The sequence below is a fragment of the Odocoileus virginianus genome, chromosome 22 (genome assembly GCF_023699985.2).
Source record: "Odocoileus virginianus isolate 20LAN1187 ecotype Illinois chromosome 22, Ovbor_1.2, whole genome shotgun sequence".
In the NCBI taxonomy this organism is placed as follows: Eukaryota; Metazoa; Chordata; class Mammalia; order Artiodactyla; family Cervidae; genus Odocoileus; species Odocoileus virginianus.
This window is the reverse complement of record NC_069695.1, coordinates 11,146,326-11,172,583: the sequence shown is the minus strand read 5'-3', so window position 1 is coordinate 11,172,583 and position 26,258 is coordinate 11,146,326. Positions and strand designations below refer to the sequence as shown.

At 37.9% G+C, this 26,258-nt stretch overlaps 1 protein-coding gene across 6 annotated transcripts in view; it reads right to left on the bottom strand.

The window, feature by feature from the left end:
- The window catches only part of DYM (dymeclin), a 385,106-nt gene that overhangs the window by 100,711 nt on the left and 258,137 nt on the right, over positions 1 to 26,258 (bottom strand). For all 6 annotated transcript variants that reach the window (XM_070452575.1, XM_070452578.1, XM_070452576.1 and 3 more), the window contains one exon: positions 21,834 to 21,936. In XM_070452575.1, the coding sequence (XP_070308676.1) occupies positions 21,834 to 21,936 (103 nt within the window). The remainder of the gene's footprint in view (positions 1 to 21,833; positions 21,937 to 26,258) is intronic.

Here is a 26,258-nt window from a genome sequence, read left to right as displayed (position 1 = left end):
CATTGCCGTGGCTTCTCCTGAAGTGGAGCACAGGCTCTAGGGCATTTGGGCTTCAGTAGCTGCGACTCATGGGCTGTTACTCTGTAGCATATGGGATCTTCCCAGACCAGGGATCAAACCGGTGTCCCGAGTTGCAAGGCAAAGTCTTAACTACTGGATCACCAGGGAAGCACCCTATGTTAAAAGGAACAACTCTATTTCTGTGGCATCATTTCTAATGTACTAATTAGTAAAACTTTGTGTATCCTGTTAGAAGAATGTCTTCCCTTTGCTATTTTTCAAAATTTTAGATAGCAGTTCCACAGTTCACCTTTAAGTCTCTGCTCTGCTTTTCCATTTCTCATGCCCTTGGTGCTATGAATGGCAAGTAACATGCCTGAATCTTTTCCTCAGTAGGTTTTCAAAATGTGCTCCCCAACCTCTCTGGGTTTTTTATTTTTTTCACCATTTCATCTCCTACAGCTACTTGAAGTTCTCCAGGGCTATTTTTTTTTTTTATAAAGCTAGAAGTGTTTTTGTTTTCCTTCTCTCTTTGGGTACTTCTCAGCTGGAAGGAGCTCTAAAGGTCCTCTTGGCACTAAGGAAAGTTTGAACTCACCTGCCTTGATCTGTGAAGGCTGCCTGATATAGTTTCACTTCTTGTTATTCCTTTCCTATATTTGATGTTCTAGCCAAACTGGATGTCCCTGTGTCCTGACCATCCCACAGTCTACTTCACCACGGGGCCTTTCAACATGCAGCTCCCTCCTGCCTTTCCACCTCTCCTCTCCCACCAACTTGCACAGGTATCTGCCATGTAACTACCATGTAATGAGCACTTTCCATCTGCTAGGCAAGACAGCAGATGTTGTTTAGTGCATTATACTATTTAATCAGCTTTCCCAGGTGGCGCAGTGGTAAAGAATCTGCCTGTCAATGCAAGAGACGCAGGAAGTGCCAGTTCTGTCCCTAGGTGGGGAAGATCCCCCGGAGAAAGAAATGTCAACCAATTCCAGCATTCTTGCCTGGAAAATTCAATGGACAGAGGAACCTGGCGGGCTATAGTCCATGGGGTCACAACGAGTCAGACAGAACTAAGCGACTGAGCATGCATGCATAACTATTACCATTCGTCCACAGAAAAACTTCATAAAAGTTGGGTGTGCTAAGAAGTAGGCAGGGCTGGGTCTTCACTGCCGCTCCTGGGCTTCTCCTACTTGGAGCGAACGGGGCCTACTCTCCAGTTGCGGTGCAAGGGTTTCTCATGGGCATGGTTTCTCTTGCTGCGACGCACAGGCTTAGTTGCTCCAGGGCATGTAGAATCTTCCCAGACCAGGGATCAAACCTGTGTCCCCTGCACTGGCAGGCAGATTCTTAACCACTGGGACACCAGGGAGGTTCTAACCAGGAGATGGAGAATAAACAATATCATACTCTTTCTTAGACTTCACTTTTTAAAAATCTAATCCCTAAAAGAATCTTCTCATGATTAATCTAGCTGTCAGTTTACACTATTCAAAATAATTCCCATTTCTACATGCCCAGATATCATCTCTGTTTTGCCAAATCCAGTGGCTATGTTTTAATCCTCATTTCATCCTCAATCTTCAACCTATAGTGGGTTCATTCTCTTTCTTCCTTTTAAGACACGGCCTACCTGACATCACACACTTACTCATCTATCCAGCCTCTGAAGGTTGGCAGCCCCCTAGGGGTCCTTCTTTCCTTCTCATGCCACTTTCTCTCTCATTGTGTGCTCATCTCCCTTGTGACTCTGAATATCTCATTCTGCATTTCCATCTCTAGTCTAGAATTATCTGAGTTTCAAGCCACTCTCATCTCTCACTGCGTTGATTCAACTGGACCGTGAGTCTTAACTCTTGCCTCTTTAAGTCACTTCACCACAATATGTTTTTCAAAAGCATATTAGGCCAGATGCTCTATTGTTCAGAACGCTTTAATGAGGACTTCCCTGATGGTCCATTGTTAAGAATCCACCTTCCAATGCAGGGGATGTGGGTTCGGTCCCTAGTCAGGGAACTAAGATCCCACACACTGTGAAGCAATTACGCCCACATACCACAACTAGAGAAAGCCTGTGGGATGCAACAAAGACCCAGTGCAGCCAAACAACAACAACAAACCAAAAAACAAACCAAAAAACCCTTTAATGCCTTTATTCCAAATTATGGATAACATCTAAACTACTTACAAGGAGAAGCCCGTCAGGCTGTCACTGACCTATACTTCTAATCCCACTTAATACTTTCCCTTCTCAGCACATCCACACTGCAAGACATTCTGATCTGCTTAGAGCTTCCTGAATCAACAGCCCTGTCCTGCTTCACTGCCTTTGCATAGGCTGGTAAACATACTACTCCCACTCTTTCTCCACTATTACTCATCTGTCAGGTCTCAGCTAAATATCACCTTCTCACAGAGCAAGCAGCCGAGCTCACCCATATCCCCCAATCTAAATTAAGATTCTCACGATTCTCCTGCATTATGCTACAGTTATTTTGCCTACCCTATTTATAATTTTGTATTCATCTGCTTGCTAATTGAATGGGCTCTTCCCTCCACTAACTCCCTGAGGCGGGGGAGGGGGGGGGAGGGCAGGGTCCATGTCTTTTCAATCATCACTATGTGCTCAAGTCAAAGTGAAAGTCGCTCAGTCGTGTCCAACTCTTTGTGACCCCATGGACTATACAGTTCATGGAATTCTCTAGGCCAGAATACTGGAGTGGGTAGCCTTTCCCTTCTCCACGGGATCTTCCCAACCTGGGGCAAAATATGACATTAATAAAATCATATGTTTTGAATGGATGATTCCCTCCTTGAATTTATACTTTGTTTTACTTTTGTATTTACTGTATTTAATCCTATTTAAAAACTAACAAGTAACTAATAGTACGACTGTTGCGATTATTTTCAGAAGTGGAAGTTAAAACTCAAAAGATTAAGTCATTTCCTTACTATTCAACAGCTATTAAGAGAGGGAAGCAGGATTCAGACCCAGGTATGTCTAATTCTAGAGTCTTTCTTCTTGGATGGCAAAATGGAAGCTCAGACATATGATTTATCAATGACTTATGTAATAAGAACTTGAAAGCTTGCTTTTGTTCTTCTGGGAAATTAAGTAGATATGTATTATTATTTTACCTATTGAGGATATAAATACAATCAATTCATTTAAAAAAGTCTCTGTGGCTGCCCCCTGTGATGTTAGTGACTTGATAGGTTCCTTAAAGACAATGGCCAGGCCTCCTAGCATCATGCAAGTTCCATGAAGCTTTCTGTAATGCTTTATCTCTTGTGAATGCTCTGTAAGTAGTAATGATGATGCTATAATGAGAGAAATGTCATGCTGAGTTATTTGATGAGAAGAAATAAAGCAGTGAGGATGGCATAAATAGAGACAGAAAAAAATTCACGGAATACAGAGTTAGAAAGAGATCTGAGCAGTCACCTCCACTATACTTCTGGAATCAGTTCTGGAGCATTTCCGTTAGGTGCAGACCTCATCTCTGTTGTACCTGAATCGCTAGTAGGAAAGAGAGCTTTTCGATTTACATCTGGTACCTAACTAGTCCTTTTTGGTGTAGAGTTTTTTTAACTAGAAAAAAGCAAGGTTAACAATGGGCATCGCTATTTCAGTTATCTTTAAACTGCCACCGGAGCACTCCTGTGAGGAACATTCGTGCCTCTAAATAGAAAGGTGATACGGCTCTGAGTCAGTCTGTTAGTGTTAGTCACTCAGTCGTGTCCGACTCTTTGAGACCCCACAAGCTGTAGTCCGCCAAGCTTCTCTATCCATGGGATTCTCCAGGCAAGAATACTGGAGTGGATTGCCATTCCCATCTCCAGGGGATCTTCCCAACCCAGGGATCAAACCCAGGTCTCCTGCAAGTGGATTCTTTACCCTCTGAGCTACAAGGAAGATAAGGCTCTACTGATAGATAAAACCCAGTGAAACAAAGAAAAGATACTGAAATTTCAAAAATTGAGAAAAACAGGTACAATTTTAATAATATGTTTTATTAAATCCATTTTAAATCTAAGTCCATAATTAAATCAGAAATCCATTGTTCTTGTTATTGTTGTTCAGTCACTCAGTCGTGTCTGACTCTTTGTGACCCCATGGACTGCAGCAGGCCAGGCTTATTCTTATGTCCAGATAAATACTGACCAGGAAGGATATATGGAAAAGCCCATCTTACCTTCCATTCCTGAATAATGATAATCATATATGAAAGAATACAATCATTGTATGATAATATCTATCACTTACTGTGAACCTACTACGATCAAGGTATTAAGTCAAGAACGTTATATGTATAATCACCAATATTCAATCCAACTTATAGAGTAAGTATTAGCATCCTCATTTTGTGGATGAGATAACCAAAGCTTCGAGAGCTATAATAAGTCCCCTGAGGTCACTAAATATTTACTAACCAAAGTAGTGTATCAAGTAAATGTTAAAACTTAGAGTTAAGTCTGTCTAACTTGTAGAGTAAGCTTATTTCATAATTAGCTTTAGCTTTTAGTGATGGGAGGATGAAGGACATATTTTCCTACTATAGGTGGTAGAAGCTGTAGTGGTGGTAATACTTGCCACTGATATTTACACAGTGCATATTTATATGCTGCTTTTGTTTAGTCACTGAGTTGTGTCCAACTCTTTTGCAACCTCTGAACACCTGTACCCCGCCAGGCTCCTCTGTCCATGGGATTTCTTCCCAGGCAAGAGGATTTTATATCACTTATGTATAAAGTTATAGTTATATGTCAGATATTGTGCTAAGTACTTTCTATGCATTATCTCATTTCATTTGTATAACAATCCCACGGGCGAGGTATTGTTGTTTTTATTTAACAAACGAGGGAACCAAAAATCAGTGGGGTTAAAGTCAAGGTCACATTAAGGTTAAACCTAGTTTTTTCAGATTCTTATGCTCATATTCTTTAACTTAAAAAAATAATGTGGTAAAGTATACATAACAAAATTTACCATCCAACCATTTTCTACCACATCAGCAGTGTTAAGTATAAGTACACTCACATGGCTTGCAACCTCTTTAACTTTTTTAACTGGAAAATTTCAAATATATACAAAGACAGGACAGAATAACAAATTTCCATTTACTTATTATCCAACTCCAACCATAATTCAACTTATGACCAATCTAGTTTCTCTATACTCACCCACTTTCTCCCCTCAAGTGTCATTTTGAAGAAAACTCCAGGCATATCTTTCAGCCATTAATATACTGATATGTACCTCCCAAAGATAAAGATTCTTCTTTTAAAACTATAATTCCATCCTCAAATATAAAGGGTTAATAGTAATCTCTGAAAATTATCAAATATCCAGTCTTCAAATTTTTAATTTGGCAAAAAAATGGTTTTTGTTCTTCTTCTTTTTTTTTTTTAAGTAAGAGTATGTTAGAATGAGGATCCAAATAAAGTCTTTATAGTACAACTGGACTTTACTAAGGGATGTTTCTCTCTTTTTCATTGTAATGTATTAGTTGATCAAACCAGGTTATTTGTCCTATACAGTTTCTTGCAATATGGATTTTGGTGGTAGCATTTCATGTTTCTCCATTCTAGATACTTCCAATAAACTGGTAGATGAATCTAGAGCCCTGATCACATTAGGCGTTTCTTGTTTGTTTTTTTTTTAAAGCAAGACTACTTCATGAATGATGGTGTGTTCTATATCAGGAGACACGTCATGTCTGGTTCTCTTTTCTGTAAGTCAGCAGTTACTCATGTTCATCGCTTGGTTCCATTCATTTATTAAGGTTCGTTAAATAGTGATATTCTAATTCAATCATTCCCTTTTGAGTTGTCAGCTGTAACATTTCCCTAAAGAGGCGTTTTCTCACATCTATTGTTTTGCTACCATCTTATATGAAAGGCGGGATAAATCCTTTGTTTCTTTTAGTAGAAATCTTGTTGCTAGTGATGTTCAATGCTGTGCTACTGGGCTGGTCACTATTTCTGTGAGTTCAAAGGACAGAAACAGAATGACTAAACACAGCTACAGATATTAAAAAACAAAAAGGTGAGTCCATACAAAGACTTCCTATTTAAACTAAGATCAAACAGTTTTTATTCAATCTCTTCTATTTTGTATCTACATACACTGCTTCCAGGTTCCCAAGGCAATGGGGAAAACAAAATTAGAGTGCTGCACAATTGCTCCTTTGCTTTATCGTGCGTTACAAGCACAGGCCTTGAAATAACAATGCCAAGGTTGTTACACAAATGTGATTAGTGAAAAGAGTTCAATTTTTTTTCAGTTGTGTCTTTACGGTACAGCCTACTAGGGAAGGAGAGTCACTAGGATGTTTGGTTATACCATTGACTGGATATATATTTAGGTTTATTTCAATTTATTTAAATTTTAGAGACTATTCTTTTAAACTGTTTTATGATCGTGTTATTTGTATAATTAGTAATATTGAAACCAGCTCTACTGAAGGAACTTTTTCTTAACTTGGGAACTCTTTACGTAGGATTAATTTAAGTTAAATCTAAAGCAACAGGAATTAGAGTCTACCCTTATCCTTTTCAGAAATCACTATTCCTTCATTCTCCTTACAGGTAACCATCAAAAAAAAATTTTTTTTTATAGTTTGTCCTTCCATGTTTTTCAAATATAAATCGATCCAAATGGATAAATAAATATAAATAGATTCAGATATAAATGGGTATCACCAACCTATCCTGAGGATGATTACGTGGCAACGTACAGAACTTCATATAGCAATATTTTTTCATTTATTTTTATAGATGGATAGTACTCTATCATGTGAATGTACCAAAATTTATTCCACCAGTTCTTACCAGTAGTTTTAGACTGAAGATCAACTTGTCTGGTTTCAATGCTCTCACATATAATTTTATGTTTCATTCATATATATCCAGGTCTTTTACCTAAATGTTAGTCGCTTAGTCATGTCTGACTCTTTGCGACCCTATGGACTGTAGCCCTCTGTGGGATTCTCCACCCAAAAATACTGGAGTGGGTAGCCATTCCCTTCTCCAGGGGATCTTCCGGACCCAGGGAATGAACTCAGGTCTCCTGAACTGCAGGTGGATCCTTTACCATCTGAGTTATCAGAAAAGCCTTTCATATGTGGTATATGTTATTTGCTTTCTTTTTCTATTTTATTTTTTGGCATTCAGGAAATTTGTATTTTTGTTTTAATGGTTACTTCTATGTGAAGAACTTTATGTAATCCCTGTTTCTTATTTTTTTGTCATTTTCTATTGGTTAGCTACTGTAAGCAATATCAAATTAACTCATTACTTCATCATCTTCCTCCCACTTCTCTCCCAGCATCTGAAATAATATCCTTTAACTCCCAATTAACCATCAGGCCATCAGCAGTTTATTCTGTTTACATGTTCTCACCATTTCCCTCCTCCATATTTTAATAGTTGTGATGTACCTGCCTGGTCAGATACACAACCTTTACATACTATCTTCACTCTCTCCTTCATGAATATTGTTTCGTGTTAGTTCTATGAGTAAAAATATACATAGTGCTTATCACCAGTCTTTATATTTGTATCTCCCCAGTCATCGTGGTTGTGTAAAGTTCTTCATCTAGTTCAGGGACTGGCAAACTACAAACCATGGGCCAAATGAGATTAGTGGCCTGTTTTAATGTGGCTTTTGAACCAAGAATGGTTTTTGCATTTTTAAAGGAAAGGGTTGTAAATGAAACTCCCCAAACAAAGACAGGTGACAAAGACAGGAATAGAAAACCTTTTGTGAGCACTACTCTTGTGGAGCCCTAGGGAAGGGAACAATATTCTCAGAGTTTCTATATTTCATAAGATTGTGTTTCTTATATTTACAAGTCAGTCTGCCTGTGCACTCAGTTGCTCAGTCCTGTCTGACTCTGTGACCCCATGGACAGTAGTCTGCCAGGCTCCTCTCTGTCCACTGAATTTTCCAGACAAGAATACTGGAATGGGTTGTCATTTCCTACTCCAGGGGACCTTCCCGACCCAGGGATAGAACCTGTGTCTCTGGCACTGGCGGGCAGATTCTTTACCACTGAGTCAGGAAGGAAGCCCTCAAGTCAGTCTGGAGGGATATAAAATCTGTGTCTCTGGCATTGGGAGGCAGATTCTTTACCACTGAGCCCAGGAGGGAAGCCCTCAAGGCAGTTTGGTGGGATATAAAATCCTTGCTGATGGAGTCGGTGATAGACACGTAAGTCTGGTGTGCTGCAGTCCATGGGGTCACAGAGAGTCGGACGCGACTGAGCAACTGAACTGAATTGACTGAAAATTGTCTCACGTTTGCTTTCCTAAAGTATCTTAAAAATGTCATTTCACTTTACTGTGGTATAAAACACTGCCAAAAAGCCTGTTGACAATTTTATTTTCTTTACTTAAAAGTGACCTGGTCCTTCTGCCTGAGTACCCTTCAAGTTTTTTTCTCTCTAGCTTTGTAACTGCAATTTCACTGGAGTTTGTGTTGGTATTTGTTGTCCTGGGTTGAGTTTTCAAAGACATACAATATATGCTTTTTCAGCATGTAGTTTCAAATCTTTTCCTTCATAATTTAGGAAAGTTTCTTTGAAGTACAGCTTTTAGTATCTTTTTTTTTCTTTTGGGGGATTCCTAATTTATATATGTTGGATTTCTGCCTACACTATCTAGTCACTTTCTCGCGAATCTTTTTTGTTTTATTTCTTTTTGCTTTCAAGCTTTTCTTCCTTTTCACTTTCTGTTTTCCTTAAGGAATTATATGTTTATTTACTAAATGTTTTATCTTTGTGGATAGTCTACATTTCTGAAAATTTTTATTTCTAATTTTATTTAGAAATAAAATTTGTCCATTTGAGTTTTTATAATCCTGATTTATGTTGTTCTGTTCTATCATTTTCTTAGTTTCTTTTAAATTGTTCTGAAAAGTTACTTAACAATTTTAATCTATTTTGTGGGTATATATTATGATCATATCGTCAATACAGGTGTTATTCTTATTTTCTTCTTTCTTTACACTGGATTTGACTGTGACTTCTCTCTTTTGCTCATTTTTAATAAAGTTAGTTTTCCTGCCTTTCTTCACCTTTCTGTGAAGTGTCCATAAACATGGCCATGCACCTTCTAGAATCTCCTGACTCTCTTTCCCAACCCTACATTTATCTGATTTTTTTTTCTTTGCGTATAATCCCTGACCTCCTCTAGGGGCTCCATTTCTGGTAGCTTCACCTCACTGTGGGGCTTGGTCCTAGAAGAGAGCTTCAGCCATTGCGTTTTACGAGCTGACCGGGCCCGGAGGCTGGAACCCCTTCAGCTCTTACAGCAGACCGCTGACACTGAACTCTGGGATGCAGTGTGCAGAACCCCTTCCAGCTTCAGGCGCTGGCCTGGGAACTGTCCAAGGAATCCCTCTGTCTCCTTCTCAGATGGTCCCTTGGATGTCTCATTCCTTCTAGTTCCCTCACACTGACACTGCAAGGAACTTGTAGCTCTAGGTAGTTTTTACCCACCCTCTGGTATTTTGGGTTTCATGTGGCTACCCTGTCACCTAGTTTTATTGTAAATGTTGTGTTTGTTGATGCACTCTATTTGTTGTTTTCATGGGGAAATTTCAAAAACACTAAAAAACTTTGCAGCTGGATCCACATTCCCAAGAATTCTCCTGACAAAGCTTATATGCCTAACCACTATATATACTCTTAATTAAAAGCCCTTCCACTCTGTAAGACTCAGATGAAAACCACTAAAACCTTTTATGATGTCTTCTCAGAGCAGCCTTTCATCTGTAGATTCTATAAAACATAAACTGATATTTATCATATCTATAAACATGTACATCACTCTGTGATATCTACAAATGTCTATCTCAAATCCTTAAAGAAAGGATCAGCATCATCATTTTGTATCTCCTATCGAGCCTTGTCACACACCCAGGCCCGCTACTGTCGTGTAACTCCAGGGCACACCACGCACACTCTATCTGAGGTTTTCAGGGACATGTTCCAGGGACGTGGTTCACACAGGATACAACGAGTGGCGTTCCCTGTAATTCCCATACATTGCAGGAAAGCACATCCCTTCCTACACACCCAGTGTATCTCCACAGAACTAATGGAACCAGAGGATGCCAATGTTAAAGAAGTCACACATAAAAAATCTATTTTAAGATACAATTTAAAGGCAAGGAAATCTAGAATCAGACTGGCAAAATAAACTGCCCAAGACCAAAGCAAATTAAAGATAAAAAACCAGAACACAGGTCTTCTAACTTTGAAGGAAATGGGAGCCCACTCTAGTATTCATGCTTGGAACAGGCTATGGGGTCCCAAAGAGCCGGACATGACTCAGTGTGTGTGCGCGTGCAAACACTCTTCTAATTTTGGGGCTGTTACTCTATCCAAAACTTTTCTGGATCACTCATCAATATGCATTTGTTCAAGATATTTCTTTCTAAATATGGTCCCGATAATACCCTTTCCAGCTACTAAACCCTGCCAGGCTGACAGAAGCTCTTGTCTCAAGCCCTCTACATTAACTGTTCCATCTTCCTGGAACATACTGCCTCTACATGACTCACTGCTGCTCCTTCCTTAGGCTGTGCTCAAACATCACCTTCCCAATGAGGCAAACCCTCCACTGACCACCCATTACTACACTGCTACCTTCCTTTGGCCGGTGGTCCCAATCCCTTTATCCTGCTTTACTTTCCCATGGGAACTTCTTATATTTCATTCACTTGTTCATTTGTTTGCCTGTGCATACAATCATTATATATCTCTCTTCAATAGAATGTAGACTTCATGATGGCAGAAATTTTTTTCACTGATGTCTTCACAGAGCAGAGAAAAAAGTGGCTGAGAAGATACCAGTTGCTCACTACTTTTTGGATGAAAGAATAAGGAATTTCAAATACCACATGGAGTTTTTTATGCATGTACTACTCTTTGGTAAGTAGTATTACTGTTAACCCAGACAATATTATTAATTACGTGGAGATCAAATTTCAAATTGCCAACATCCACTGGATCACAGAAAAAGCAAGGGAATTCCAGAGAAATATCTACTTCAGCTTCACTGACTAAGCTAAAGCCTTTGACTGTGAGGATCACAACAAACTGTGAAAAATTCTTAAAGAGGTGGGAATATCAGACTACCTTACCTGTCTTCAGAGAAACCTGTATGCAAATCAAGAATCAACAGTTAGTTAGAACCAGACATGGAAAAATGAACTGGTTCCAAATTGGGAAAGGAATACATCAAGGCTATATATTGTCACCCTGCTTATTTAACTTATATGCAGAGAACATCATGTGAAATGCCGGGTTGGATGAATCACAAACTGGAATTAAGACTGTTGGGAGAAATATCAACAACCTCAGATATGATTATACTACTCTAATGGCAGAAAGTGAAGAGGAACTAAAGAACCTCTTGATGAGGGTGAAAAAGTTGGCTTAAAATTCAACATTCAAAAAATGAAGATTATCACATCCAGGCCCATCATTTCATGGCAAATAGATGGGGAAAAAGTGGAAACAGTGACAGATTTTATTTTCTTGGGCTCCAAAATCACTGTGGATGGTGACTGCAGCCATGAAATTAAAAGATGCTTGCTTCTTGGAAGGAAAACAATGACAAACCTAGACAGCATATTAAAAAGTAGAGATATACGGACTTTGCTGACAAAGGTCTGTATAGTCAAAGCTATGGTTTTTCCAGTAGTCATGTATGGTTGTGAGCGTTGGACCATAAAGAAGGCTGAGCGCCGCAGAATTGATGCTTCTGAATTGTGGTGGTGGAGAAGACTCTCACAAGGAGATCATACTAATCAATCCGAAAGGGAATCAACTCTGAATATTTTTTGGAAGGACTGATGCTGAAACTCCAATACTCTGGCCACATGATAAAAAGAGCTGACTCACTGGCAAAGACCCTGAAGATGGGAAAAACTGAGGACAGGAGAAAGGGTGACAGAGAATGAGATGATTGGATGCCATTACTGACTCAATGGACATTAAGTTTGGACAGACTCTGGAAGATAGTGAAGGACAGGGAAGCCTGGCATGCTGCAGTTCAAGTGATCGCAAAGAGTCAGACACAACTTAGTGACTGAACAACAGCAGCAGTGGACCATTCACAACAGGTATGGGGAATTTAGGACTTATGCATTTGGGTCTAAACTCTCACTTGCTATCTTCTATGATCTCAAATTTGTATTTTGACTGAGGACTGAGGTCACAAGGAGACTATTATGTTGCTCTAAAATGTATCTTTTTCTGTAATGTACAATGCTTACTGATCAACTTAGTGAATGCATTAATGACAAACCTTTTTTAGGGTCATGTTCTAAGCCTAACAGCATTTTGTGCTTGACCCAGAGTTTTTCCATCAGCCCACACTCCAGGATTTAGTTTGTTCCATTAAAAAGAGCTCAATGATCCTCATCTATTTTCACATCAAAAGCAGTATTCACTAAAGCCTGAGGTTAATGAATGGACAAAATCTGACTGTACTGACTTCTCATGATGTAAGTGGGATCTTTAAAATTCAGAATGACAATGGCTCCATCTTTAAAGCTGCTATAACTCAAGGGGTGTTGAAAGCTCTAGGAATAGAATATCATACTGTTCCTGGAGACCCCAATCTTCAGAAAAAGTTGAAAAGGCTAATGACATTATTAAAAGACATCCATGTAAGCATCACTTTCACTTTCTTCCTTTCATTTTCACTTTCTTCCTTTGTTTTCTTCCCTGGTGGCTCAGAGGGTAAAGCGTCTGCCTGTAATGTGGGAGACCTGGGTTCTATCCCTGGGTTGGGAAGATCCCCTGGAGAAGGAAATGGCAACCCACTCCAGTACTCTTGTCTGGAAAATCCCACGGATGGAGAAGCCTGGTAGGCTACAGTCCATGGGGTTGCAAAGAGTCAGACACGACTGAGCGACTTCACTTTCTTTCTTTTCTAAGCCTAAAAACGTACTAAACTTTTAATAATCAGTATTAACTTTCTTATGAAGATGTATCATACTGGTCAGTGAATTGAAATTTGAGTAAGAATAACTTTTGTTTCATTATTAGCAGAGTTTTAGCTCATTATCCAATTCCAAGTAAGAGATTAGACCCAAATGCATAAAAATAATTAACCATGCATGCCTGTCCAGTTTATTATTAAACAAACATGATAAGTAACTTCAGTTTCGAGGACTGAAACTTAGTTCTTATAAGTCCATTTTCCAAAAACAACTACTTTGTTGTGTTAACAAATCAAGAAAACCAATACACTCCAAGCATGGAATAGCCTCTAACAACTGTCAAAGCGCAAATCAACTTGTCTTCTGCTTCCCAAAGAATATCACTTCTCATGACTGAGATCTTCAAACTCACATCTTGGAAACTCAAATAATTTATGAATAAGGTGAGAAACAATTTAGGCTTAACTTTCTCTGGTGTTCACTGAATCTTCTAATAATACCTGAAGCCTAGATAAACTTTGATGATTTTATGTTCATTTTTGCATTTATAAGGTAATACTCAAATATTCTTATAAAGATTTCTTAAGAATTTTTCAGAAAGCCATGAAATTTCCAACAAAACAAGCAGAGCTAAATTCTCAATACAATTTTTTTTTTCTCAGAAATTAAATCCACTAAGGAGAGAGTTGAGTTTCCACTCATACAATGAGTAAGATTACTAGTTTTTGGGGGTCTTATTTGGAGAAACTATAATAAAGTGCCATTTATAAAATATTTGCAGCTTTGACTATAATCAACCGTAATAATAAGATACCAGCTCAAAAATTCTTTTCATTTAAACCTCTTTTGTAATACTGCTTTTTAATAACCCTCATAATAGCTGAATTAAAGGACCCCAACAGAAATCATTCATCCCACATAAAACAAACATTGCCTTTTCTTCTTAGCTTTGTTTTACAGGCTACATTATTTCCAGATGACGCTTGAGGGGACTATGGTTTCAAGAATTAGATGCTTAAATAGACAGCTGCTTTCTATTTGCCATGTAAATCAAGGATATATCAAAGAAAATTCCAAGTAGTAGACTTCTTTTCTTCCTATTAGGAACTATGAACTCAGGCAGAAAGGGAGAAAGAGAGGGAAAAACAACAAATAGTTGAGCAAAGAGCAAATTAATGATTTCTAACAATGAAAGTTTGAAGAATCTTAGGAAAAGATGTTTTTATATTAGCTCTGTACAGCAGCAGGTAAGAATGTTTTCACTCCAATGGGAGGGGGAAGAAAGAAACTGTGTTCACTGATTCTTACAAATTTATCACACATTGCTACTGAATTTAATATGCATGGGTTATTTTTTCTGTATTCTTTAAACTTCTCTTAGAAAGTTAATTAATCATTACCAGATTTCAATGCAAACATCTGTTTATAAGGCAGTAGAGGGAACATAAAAGTTACTTAAGTACTTTTCATGGTAATTAAAAAAAAATCCTTAAAAAGGATATTCTACCGTATTCTATAAGAAGGGACAGGACAAATTTCCTCTCTAGGAATAAAGGGCAGTAGTCTTTATCTCAATTCAGGTGTGTTTCTTAAGAGTGAAGGAATTTATTTTTCTCTTTTAAGCAAGAGGGGATTTCTCCAACTCAAATTGTCTTTAGAAGCATTCTCAAAACATTTCTGAAACTCCCAGTTCAGAAATGCATCAAAATCAAATTATAACACAACCAAGAAAATCAGTCTGATTATGTTATGTTAAAGTCCTTGTTTTTAATTAGGAAGAAAAAGTGGCAGGGGTGGGGTGTGGAGTTTGCTCACTTGCTAGAGGCCTCATTTATTTGATTTTTTAAATCAATTGTTCTAAAGAAGAAACTTCTTGGGACTTAATCTGTGTGGGGTTTGGAATTTACTTAAATTCACAGCAGTTGTAGGGAAGGTAGTAAGATTTGTAACCTTATTCACAATGTTTGATTCTTGTTTTTTACATTGGTTTTGACATTATGAAAGTAACGATTAAGATCTTGATTCAAATTTCATGATCCTCCTTGGAGAACTGATTGATTTTAGGGCTGAAGCAGAGGAAATATGAGATGAGTTGGAGCACCGTGAAGGTTGCAAAAAGAAAAAAAAAAGGTTGATGCATATTCAAACGGTAGCGGACAAAACCTGAAATGGCTAAAGTTGGAATAACCTGAGTAACAAAATAACGACAGTCCTGGATGATAAGAAGAAAATAAGTGTCCAGGAGTTAATACTGATAGAAATAAATAACTGCACAGGCAAGAACTTTGGGGAGAGGTGACAACTCTTCCTTGCAGAATTCCATTTATAAATGTAGAGGGAATGAGACAAATAGAAAATCATTCCAAACTCAGTAAAATAATGATGCAGACAAGATTGATCAATGCATGCTAAGATCTGTAGGAAAATGTTTAGGGAAAAACTGGATATTGGCATTGTCTCCAAGTATCTTCCCCATATACTCTTTATCAATATAGTAGAAATATTTAATAATCTAATAAAGTATTTCCAATATGTGAAAATAACTACTATATAAAGCATACAGGAATTATAAAGGGAAAATTAGCAAGTTTACAGTGAAGAATATTGGCAGACATCATCCCAGTGATGTGATCAAGTGAAAACATCACCAGTGCGTGTGTGCTAAGTCGCTTCAGTCATGTCTGACTCTGTGCAACCCTAGACTGTAGCCCGTCAGGCTCCTCTGTCCATGGGATTCTCAGGCAAGAATACTGGAGTAGGTTGCCATTTCCTTCTCCAGGGGATCTTTTCAACCCAAGGAATGAAGTCACCTCTTTTACATCCCCTGCATTGGCACGTGAGTTCTTTACCACTAGCACTACCTGGGAAACCCAAACATCACCAGTAATATAGACCAACCCTGTGTATTCTCTGGAATGATGCTCTGAGAAGGGCACATCACTTCTGTAGTATCCTTTCCAATAATGCATAACATCAATCTAATCATGAGAAAATGCCAGACGAACCCAAATTGAGGGACATTCTGCAAAATAACTGATTAGTACTCTTCTAAGTGTCAAAGGTCATGATATACAAGGAAAGACTAAGGAAACATGACAACAAAATGCAATGTAGGATCCTGGACCGGATACCAGAAAAGAATAAGGGCAATAGTGTTAAAACTGGTAAAATTCAAATGAGGTATGTGTTTTAGTTAACAGTATTGTACCAAGGTTAATTTTTTAGTTTTGAAAAATGGTTTATGGTTATGTAAGATATTTACAAAGGGGAAAGCTGGTGAAGGCTATATGGAAATGGGGAACACATGTACACCCATGGCTGATTCATGTGAATGTATGGCAAAAACCACAATATTGTAAAGTAATTAGCCTCCAATTAAAATAAAAAAAATTCTTTGTAAGTCTAAAATTATATGAAAATAATAAAGACAGAAAGGACTGAGGGAGGGAAAAAAGAAAGAAGGGCGAGAAGGCAGGGGCAAATAAGTAATAAACATGACAAAAACGTAAAGATCTTTATCTAAAAAGAAAAGTATAAGGTAATAAGTTCTGTTTTCCCTTCTTTTCAATCTAACTCCCCATAGGTAACCACTATTTAATATTTTCTTATGCACTATTCCAGAAAAATTAAATGAACACTTCCAATCATACATGTACATATAACCTATATACTATAAAGTATGGTTTTGTTTTTTTCTACCAAATAAAAGTGTTATGGATATCGCTTCATATAAGTCTATATGGATTGAGTTTGTTTAAAAAATATCTGAAGAATACTGCATTGGATAAACTTAAACTTTAATCAGTTCCCTAAAGATAGATTTTCCCCCCTTATTTCCATATTTTTGCTTTTAAACCAGGCCGAAAAAATATGGCTTCCCAGGAGGCACTAATGATAAAGAATCCACCTGCTAATGCAGGAGACATAAGAGATGCAGGTTCAGTCCCTGGGTCAGGAAGATTCTCTGGAGGAGGAAAGGGCAACCCACTGCAATATTCTTAACTGGAAAATTTCATGGACAGAGAAACCTGGCAGGCTATAGTCCATGGGATTGCAAAGACACATGAGCGACTGAACACACTTGTGTAATTGCATTATCTAGTTGACTTTAGCAGTTTCTAAAGTCAAGTCATGCTCAAGAAACATATTTTCCCCTCTCTGAAAATATTGACTTTTTCAGAGTTTAAAATTAATTTTTCTAAATTCACTCTCATGCCACAATGCCAGCCAAGCTGGTATCTACATGTTATTACACTCAACAAATAGCTCTTTTCTTTCCACAGTGCTCCAAGTACTAGTTTTTTTTAAAATGGCTTCATTGAGATAACATCCACAACCATGTGCATGTATGAGTGCACGGGTGCTCAGTCGTGTCCAACTCTTTGTGACCCCCCCTCGCCAGGCTCCTTTGTCCATGGGATTTCCCAGGCAAGAATACTGGAGTGGGTTGCCATTTCCTCTTCTGGGGGATCTTCCTGACCCAGGGGTCAAACCTGCATCTCCTATATTGGCAGGCAGATTCTTTACCACTGATCCAGCTGGGAAGCCTTTACAACCATGTACTCTGTTAATTTAAATGCACAATTGAACAGTTTCTAGTACATTCAGAATTGTGCAACCATCACCACAATCTAATTTTCAAACATTTTTATCATCCCTGAAAGAAACCCTGAACCATCAGCTGTCACTGGCCATCCCGCATCGGATCATGGATTTTTTCCAATAAATATAATCGGCCCTCCATAGTCTCAGGTTTTACTTCGGTGGATCTAACCAGCCTTGGATAGAAATTTCTATCCGTGGTTGGGTAAATCTGAGGATATGGAGGGCTGACTGTACTATACCACTTTATATAAGGGACATGAGCATCCTTGGATCTTGGTATATGTGAGGGCTCCTAGAACCAATCCCCCTCAGGCATTGAGAGGCAACAGTATACTATGTTTTTTCCTATACGTACAGCTTATGATAAAGTTTGACTCATGAATTAGGTACTAGAAGAGAATGTCCAAATTGCTAGCATCACTACTCTTGTGCTTTAGGGTCATTAAGCAAAATAAGGGTTATTTAAACACAAGCACTGCTATCCTGCAACAGGCAGCTGATAATCTGGATTGCTACTATGTGACTAATGGTCGGGATATGCTGGACAAAGGGATGATTCATGTCTCAGGCAGGATGGAGCCGAACATCGAGAGATGTCATCATGCTACTCAGAACGGTGTGAAATGTGAAACTATCAACTGCTTATTTCTGGAATTCTCCATTTAATATTTTTGGACTGCAGTTGACCGTGGGTAAATGAAACCTCAGAAAGCAAAACTGGGGCTAAGAGGGGGATGACTGTACTTGCTTAGCAAGTTGGTGATAAACCCTTAGTTACTATTTCTATATCTGGGGATTTTTCTGATCTGGTTCCTTACTCTTTTTGGCCAGGGTCTTTCTGGCTTTTGCCTTTGCATTTATGTTTGGAATGAGATGGGAAAGTGGATCCTATGAAAAGGTTAAAAAGTTCTTTGATGATCATACGGCAATATAATTTGGTTCCTTAAGATTCCACTGAGAATAAACTAGTCATCTCAACTAGTTGTCAAGATAATCATTAGAAATCAGGGAAACAACATTTACATGTAATTGTGACAACAGTCCTAATTAAAAGCTACAGTTTACATTTAAAAAGCAGCTATAATTCATTTATTATTTTTGTTTCACTGCCTATATTCAGATTTTGTTTTATATGGCTAAAGTTATTTTCAGAGGTTTATTCTTTTCTTTTTTCCTCTTTTGGTTGAGCCTTGAAGCAAGTTGGGTCTTAGTTCCCTGACTGGGGATGGAACCTGTACCTCCAGCAGTGGAAGTGCAGAGTCTTAACCACTGGACTGCCAGACAAGTCCCTAGGGGTTAATTCTTAGGAAAACAGTGTTGAAAGATTCTTCTCTAACAATTCTCTCATGTCTTTTTAGTCACTGAATTAAATTTTATGAAACTCTGATATAAAGACACCAAAACTCAGCCAAGTCAACTGAACTTCACTAGCCTTCCTAAATGCCTTAATCACTCTCTGACCAGCTATCACTGTAGTGAGCATTCTCTCTCCCCATGGAGAGCTCAACTGCAATTTTTGTTTTATTTTCCCTTAAGCAGTCAGGGCATTTCCTCATTATCTAGAAGCTGGCTGAAGGTTTCAGATTTCCCCTGAGAGGTTCAGACAAAATGGCTGTACTAAAGTACTGATATTAATGTTTTTGTAACATGCTATTTGTTTTCTATGTTGTTCCTCAATTGACTGGTGAATTATCCAGTATAATGACAATAAACTTTTCTTAATAAACTCAGAAATCTCTAGGTAGACTGAAAGTACTCTATGTACTACAGTGAGAAGAAAAACAAATCCTTATTTTTATGCACATATTCAAACTCTCTGCTAATATAGTTCTCTCAGTCCTGGTGTAGAAAGTATACATCTGGGAATTCACTGTTGCATTAAGGCCCTTTCATTTTCCTTTTCCGTCTTTTACAAACAAGTGTTCTAATGCATTCGTTGAGGACACAGAATTTTATGTGGTTGTTGGCAAAGACACTTAACAAATGAAATTTCTGGGGAAGAAAAAGCGAACATACTTTATTTGTTCAATTAATGGCCAAGTTAAAAGAGAATGATAATGAGAACATGGTTTCAAAAGTTCACTCTCTCATACATAGTGTTTTGAGCAATGAGAATGACCAATAAAACATGAGTTGTCACCAAGAAGAACTACCGCAGCACCTACTTTTGATGTTGTTACTGTTTTCTTTAGTCACCTTTCAGTCTAGCGGCAGGAGGAGTGATTCACAATTATCGATACTACGACTGAATCAGTGTTACCCACCCTCTTCACTTAGCTCTAAGGAAAGGCAGCAAAATTCAAGTTCATAAACCTATCTGAAAAATGCTGTGATTTGCAAAGTTTCATAATACAAATGTTAAAATAAGACTGTTAATGACCGCTTCATATGGAATTTTCCTTGTATTTCTAGAAAGCAGATGCTTCGAGAAGTTCCTTTTTATTAACTGAAAATTTCATGCAAGAGGAAAACAAGGACTCTATAAAAACCGTACAGTTCAATAGCAGTCTTCATATATCCATTACGGGTTCAGCTTGTGCTTTCACTGCTTAATCACCTCCATAACTGGCAAATGCTGTTAAATATGACCCACTTTCTCAAAGAAAATATCAATTTTCAGGCCTCTGATTAAAGGAGAATACTACTAAGGCAACCTCAGCATACACATTCAACACATTTTGTGTGGAATGAAACAATAGGAATACTATATAAATCAAATTATATGTGTATAAAAATGACAAAACATTTACAGATGAACAAAATTCACATTCTTAATAAACAGAACCCTGTTGCCACTCTGGCCCCAAATGTGGATTCCAAGGAGCAAGTACAAAGAATTACTTTTCTTAGAACAAGTTATGACAAGGAAAGAATTATATCAGCCATAATGCTCATTTTTTCAAAAAGATGAGAATATTCAGCTAGCAGGAAAATTTTAAAAGATACTTTTTTTTTTGGTAAGAGAGAAGTACTTTGGAATTTCAAACTTAATACCTGAATGGGATGACAGATCATAACACCTTTCTCACACACACACTACATAAATAAATAAAAGAGAAGAAAAACAGCGCCAGTCAGGTTGTGGCTGCACATAGCTATCTCTGTTTATCAGTGCCTGATATCCGGACTGGGTGCTGTTCCCACAGTCTCCTATCAGCACAACCATTTAGAAATGAAACAAACCACAGCAGGAAACAAGGAAAACAACTCTCTGGCTGTCTGGTACATATCACCACTTCAAACTCAGAATATAAAAATTCTCTGCTCAAGTTTCTGAATATTGACTTTAAGTTGTCCCCAGATAAACAAATAGGGAGGTCCTTATTAGAACTGGATGAACTATCTCTGTGACTCGTGACATGAAAGTTTCTCGCAGCCTCATCTAAGCACGCTCCACAATATAAGAAGTGTCACGGACAATGCCGCTGTCCTAAAGGAATCCACATAACGGGTTCCCCTTCTTATTCCACAGGGCTCCTCCCTGGGCTGTGTCTACTCTAGTCTATCATCATCCTCTGAGGCCAGGTGGTAATAACCTCTTCATCTTTAAAGCAGGGGGAACAAATACCACGTTACTGCTGGTCTCTGCTGACCATGACCGACGAGACCAGGGCAGACACCCCGGACGAGACCCCCAGTAGAGCCAGCTAGATTCTCTCTCCCGGGACCTGAGGACGGCAGGCCTCTGAACAGCCAGCAGAAGGCATGACTCTCACCGAAACACGTTAAGGGTTGGGAGTGGCGGAGGAGGGCTGAGGGCTGCTATTTCAGACAGCAACTAGAGAAAAGGGGCCTACGGGACGCAGCAGCATAGCAAATCTGAAGCAAAAAGAAGCAGATAACAAAACTAAATGTCCAGAAAGACAGGCTATTTTGAAGAATCCAATGGCTTTTCAACCTTAGGTTCTTGTTCCCTGAAATCCAGGTGTGTTATCTTCCCCTTGAGTTTAGCGAGAAACCTTTGCATACTTCTTATAAAATTCCTCCTTTCATTTCTCTGTAATGTTTGGGTGGCCTTCCTGACTAAAGCAATAAGATTCCTAATTATTAACAATCATTGACTTAGGTTTGACTTTCTTCTACCACGTGTTAATAATCTTTGAAAAAACTTTTTCCCTTAATTTGAAATGTTTCTTCTTTATTTTCTATTACAGGTTTCTCAGTGGCCAAGAACAGTCAGAACTTGGGAAGAGGGGGAATTGTTATTTTTTAATTTAGCAATGAAAGGAAAAATTTTTTATTGACAAGTAAGGTAACTACTTACATAATCTGGTAGAGGAACATCATTGGAACTCAGCGAACCTCTCAAGGACTGTGTGGCTTGTTCCAGAACTTTGTTGTGTTTTTTTGAGAGCAAGGAAAACAAGCTGAAAAAACAAACAAAAGCCCAATTATATTAAAAGAACAAAGTGTCTCCTTTCATAGGTTTTATATGAAATTATATAATTACACAGAATGTCAATTATTTCAAAATATATTTGTAAATGATTATTTTTTCATGCCTGTGTGAACAGCAAGATTAACAATACTATTGATCTAATAAATGATAAAGTGAAAAGAATGTTTAAATTCTAAGGGCTCTAAAAAATAAAAGTTTGCCAGTTTAAGACTGTATTTCAAGCACAAGAGAAACTTTCAGAAGATTACTACCATGTAAAGAACAATGGACAGAAATTTAGAAAACCTGGGACATGAACTGACTTTACGAGTAACTCACAGTGTATACTCTGTTACAAATCACTTGAGCTTGCTGTATCTCAATTTTTCTCATCTTTCAAATAAGTGTATTAGATTATTCTCTAGCATAATATACAGTCCACAATTCTATATCATGGCTTTATACTCTTATTTCTCAAAAAGACTGACTTTCAATATTTGTATTGTAAGATTTTGTTTCTGGCCATGATGAATTAACTGGTACTGAATAACTTGCCTGTGTAAACAACTAAAAACTGAACAAAATATATGAAGTAACTGCTTTCAGATGCTCAACAACATCTGAGTACAGGATTATGATCCCTAAAATAAGAGCGATCCACAGTGCTGTGTCAGTCACTCAATAGTGTCCAACTCTTTAGGACCCACGGACTGTAGCCCATCTGGCTCCTTTGCCTATGGAGTTCTCCTCTGCTACTGGAGTTCCAGTATTCTGCCCAGGCAGGAATACTGGAGGGGGCAGCCATTCCCTTCTCCAGGGAATCTTACTGACACACGGATCAAACCCAGGTCTCCTGCACTGCAGGTGGTTCTTTACGATCTGAGCCACTAGGGGAGTCTTTTGGGGGGCCCATGTGATTCATTACCTAGAAAGTGAGTTTCCATCTAGAGGAACATTTTAGACTGTGGCTCAGAAAGCTGGGGCCCAAGCAGTGCACAAGAGTATTGTACTAAGAAGACAGATATGAATCTGGGGCTTCTGTGGCAGCTGGAATTTGCAGAGTAGATTGTTAGACTGGAGGGAACTGCAAGAGGGAAGTCCAAAACCTGCCTCAGTGTCAATTCTTGAGTGCTTGGCTAAATATTAAACTGTGCTGTGCAGAGACAGACCTCACAAGGTGTGACAGTGAACCATCATTCAGAAGGCACAAACCAAACAGAGACTGGAGAAGTCACAAAAGACTGGAGGTATGCTGAAGTTCCAGCCTGTCAGAGTGGATAACACTCAGTTGAATTCTTGGAAAGGTGATGTTTTAGGAGTAGTATTCTAACCAAGAGTAAAGATTATTCTAAGATGGATCCTAACAGAATTAAGTGAGTGATTTTCAAAGTATAAAACAAAATTACACTAAATATAAATGGATTAAACCCTCTGGTTAAATGACAAGAGACTGTCAGACTAGGTAAAAAAACTAAACCCAAAAGCATGCTATTTATAAGAGCCACACTTGTAAATTTGAAGATACAGATAAGTGAACAGTAAAATGATTCAAAAGAGATATTGTTTAATACAAACACTAATCATAAGAAAGGTGGAGTGGCTATATTAATATTAGACAAAGTAGGTTTAAGGATAAGATTATTACTAGAGATAAAGAGAGAAATTTTATAGTGATGAATTTACCAAGAAGCTGTAACAATCATAAATGTGTATATGCCAAATAACAGAGTTTCAAATATACATAATTATATGACCCTAATATTACATCTACTGTATTTAATGAATATAGAATTCCTCTTTGGGCTAGACAACAGGTTAAAAATAAAGACAATTCTGACTCCACGTACTTTTCCATATAACTATCACTTGTAGTATCTTTTTTAAGGCCTGAAACATTACTCTAGTATTTCTTAGTGGTATTTTTCTAAATAGAATATTGATCTGAATATCAATTTAGGAAAATACCTAATTATTTCAGATGGTTTAAATGGGATAATTACTGAAAACAAGACTACTAAGTATTCTTTCCAGATTAAGTATTAACTAACATTAAAATGTCAAAAAATGAATGAAAAAGTTTCTTAACACTTATGGGTAATGCTGGATGCACACAAAGCAAATGGAACAGAGCCAAGAATATTCTCTAGATTCACATTCAAATACTGCAGGAAAATCAGTGAAATAATTACTGGGTGAATAAGTGTGAAATCATGTAACACTGATCAAGCACATGTTGATAAGAGAGATTTCTGTGAAATAGAATAGTCCAGTAAAGTTTAATGAAGGGGTTAGACTTTATATAAAGCTTTGAAGAGGAAAAAAATCTGTGCAAGGAGAGAGAAGGCATTTCCAAACAGAAGGCAAAGCACAGAGGCAAAACAGGGGACAGAGAGAAGAGTGAAGTGGAAGTGTGTAAAGAAGTAGGAAAAAGACTCAATCTGTAAGGGTTTGTGCATTGTTTCTGTCATTTTATTTTTATGGATCTTCTTTATTTGAGTTTTAGTTTTGCCTTGTTTTTTCTTTTTCCAGATTAAAAGTAAACATCATGCTTTTTCCTCACATTCACTCCCATGATGCACTGGTAACAAATGTTAGCAGTTTATTGTCTATGATTCCAGAAATGTTATATTCATCAAAGCATGTATAGGAATGAATACTATACATATACATCTATGCTTTTTAATTCACAAAATAGGTATTGCTCTGTACCTTGCACTTTTTCCACTTAATAATACAATCTTTGATTCATTCAATAAAACATATATTGACTGTTAGTTAACTGATATCCAAGCATATGTATAAATCACATTTTGACTAATCCATTAGAAAAGTATCATTGTAACGTTTACAGTGCAGTGAACACCCCTGTACATAATTTTTAGCATACCTGAGATGAGACTGACGATAGGATAAAGTAAAACTGCTGAGTAAAAGAATAATTGAACATAGGACTGAACTGCAAGGTGTATATATTCTTAAAAACGAATTATTTTTCAGACAATGAAAATGAAGAGATAAACATATGTTGAAATAGTGTATAAAGCATATTCACAAGGAAATGCATAAAAGGGGCAAATTAGTAAGTTCACCTAATTAGTTAGTATGTTGTTATGTTAAATCACTTCAGTCGTGTCTGCCTCTTTGCAACCCTAAGGACTATAGCTTGCCAGCTTCCTCTATCCACGGGATTCTCTAGGGAAGAACACTGGAGTGGGCTGCCATTTTCCTCCTCCAGGGGATTTTCCCGACCCAGGGATCAAACCGATGTCTCTTACATCTCCTGCATTGGCAGGTGGGCTCTTTACCACTCGTGCCACCCTGGCAGCCCTCTGAAATCACAGAGCTATCTACAAAAGCAGGCTTCTGCTCAGGACACTTTTGGCTGCACAAACAGACATACACCCAGGCACGTCAGCTCTGCACACGGCCACATTCTAAGGCCTTCAAGGTCATTATATTACATAACTAAATATACAACTTAGTGAATTTTCTGAAATAAATGGAGTTTCAGAAGCTTTCTGAGATGGAATGGTCTTTGGTGGTTGACTCTAGTACATGGCATGGCAAGACTCAAAAGGGGCATCAACTGGGTGCCCAAACAGAAAGCTAACTAAAGCAGTAAACACACCTGTAAGAAGTGAGCTTTTTGGTATTAGTAGGAGGAAAGGGGGCAAGTGAAGTACAGTGGCGTGCTTTATGTTTACATAATACCAGAACTGCTTCATGGGCTCAACAAACCTGGGATTTTCTCAGTCAGTGTTCTAAGAGTGTACCCTTCAGAGAAGGACAAAAGAGATAATCTATGGTAGCTTTTATCATCAATTGAAGACATTTATGAAATGAGTCCTGGGAATCAAAGCAAAGAGGGTTTGATAATGTTTTCTTCAGAGAAGAAAGGCTAGTTTGTTTATTTTAAAAGAGAATACTAACAATCTGCTTTCCTTGTTAGTAGAAGACAAAACAAGGAAGGGAACTACAATTCAAACACAAGCTCTTTCAGTTGGACACAAGGGAAAATGTGACTGCTTCGGGCCTGCAGTGTTGATATGGTCCACCTCAAGAACCTGTAGCTATGCTCCCAGCTGTTTTGAAGAAGGTCAGTGTAGGAACAGATGATCTGAGGTCACTTCCAGTTTTCTATCGTGAATAAGAAACAGAATTCACACTTACTCAGGCTGTTATTCTTCTGCCATCTAATAGGCTTTTGTCTCAGTTCTGTTAGCCAGAGCTCTCAAAGTTTTCTTAAATTTTTAAAAAAAATTCTAATTTTGTCTTCCATTTGGTATTTTTAGGGCACAATGACCTAAATTT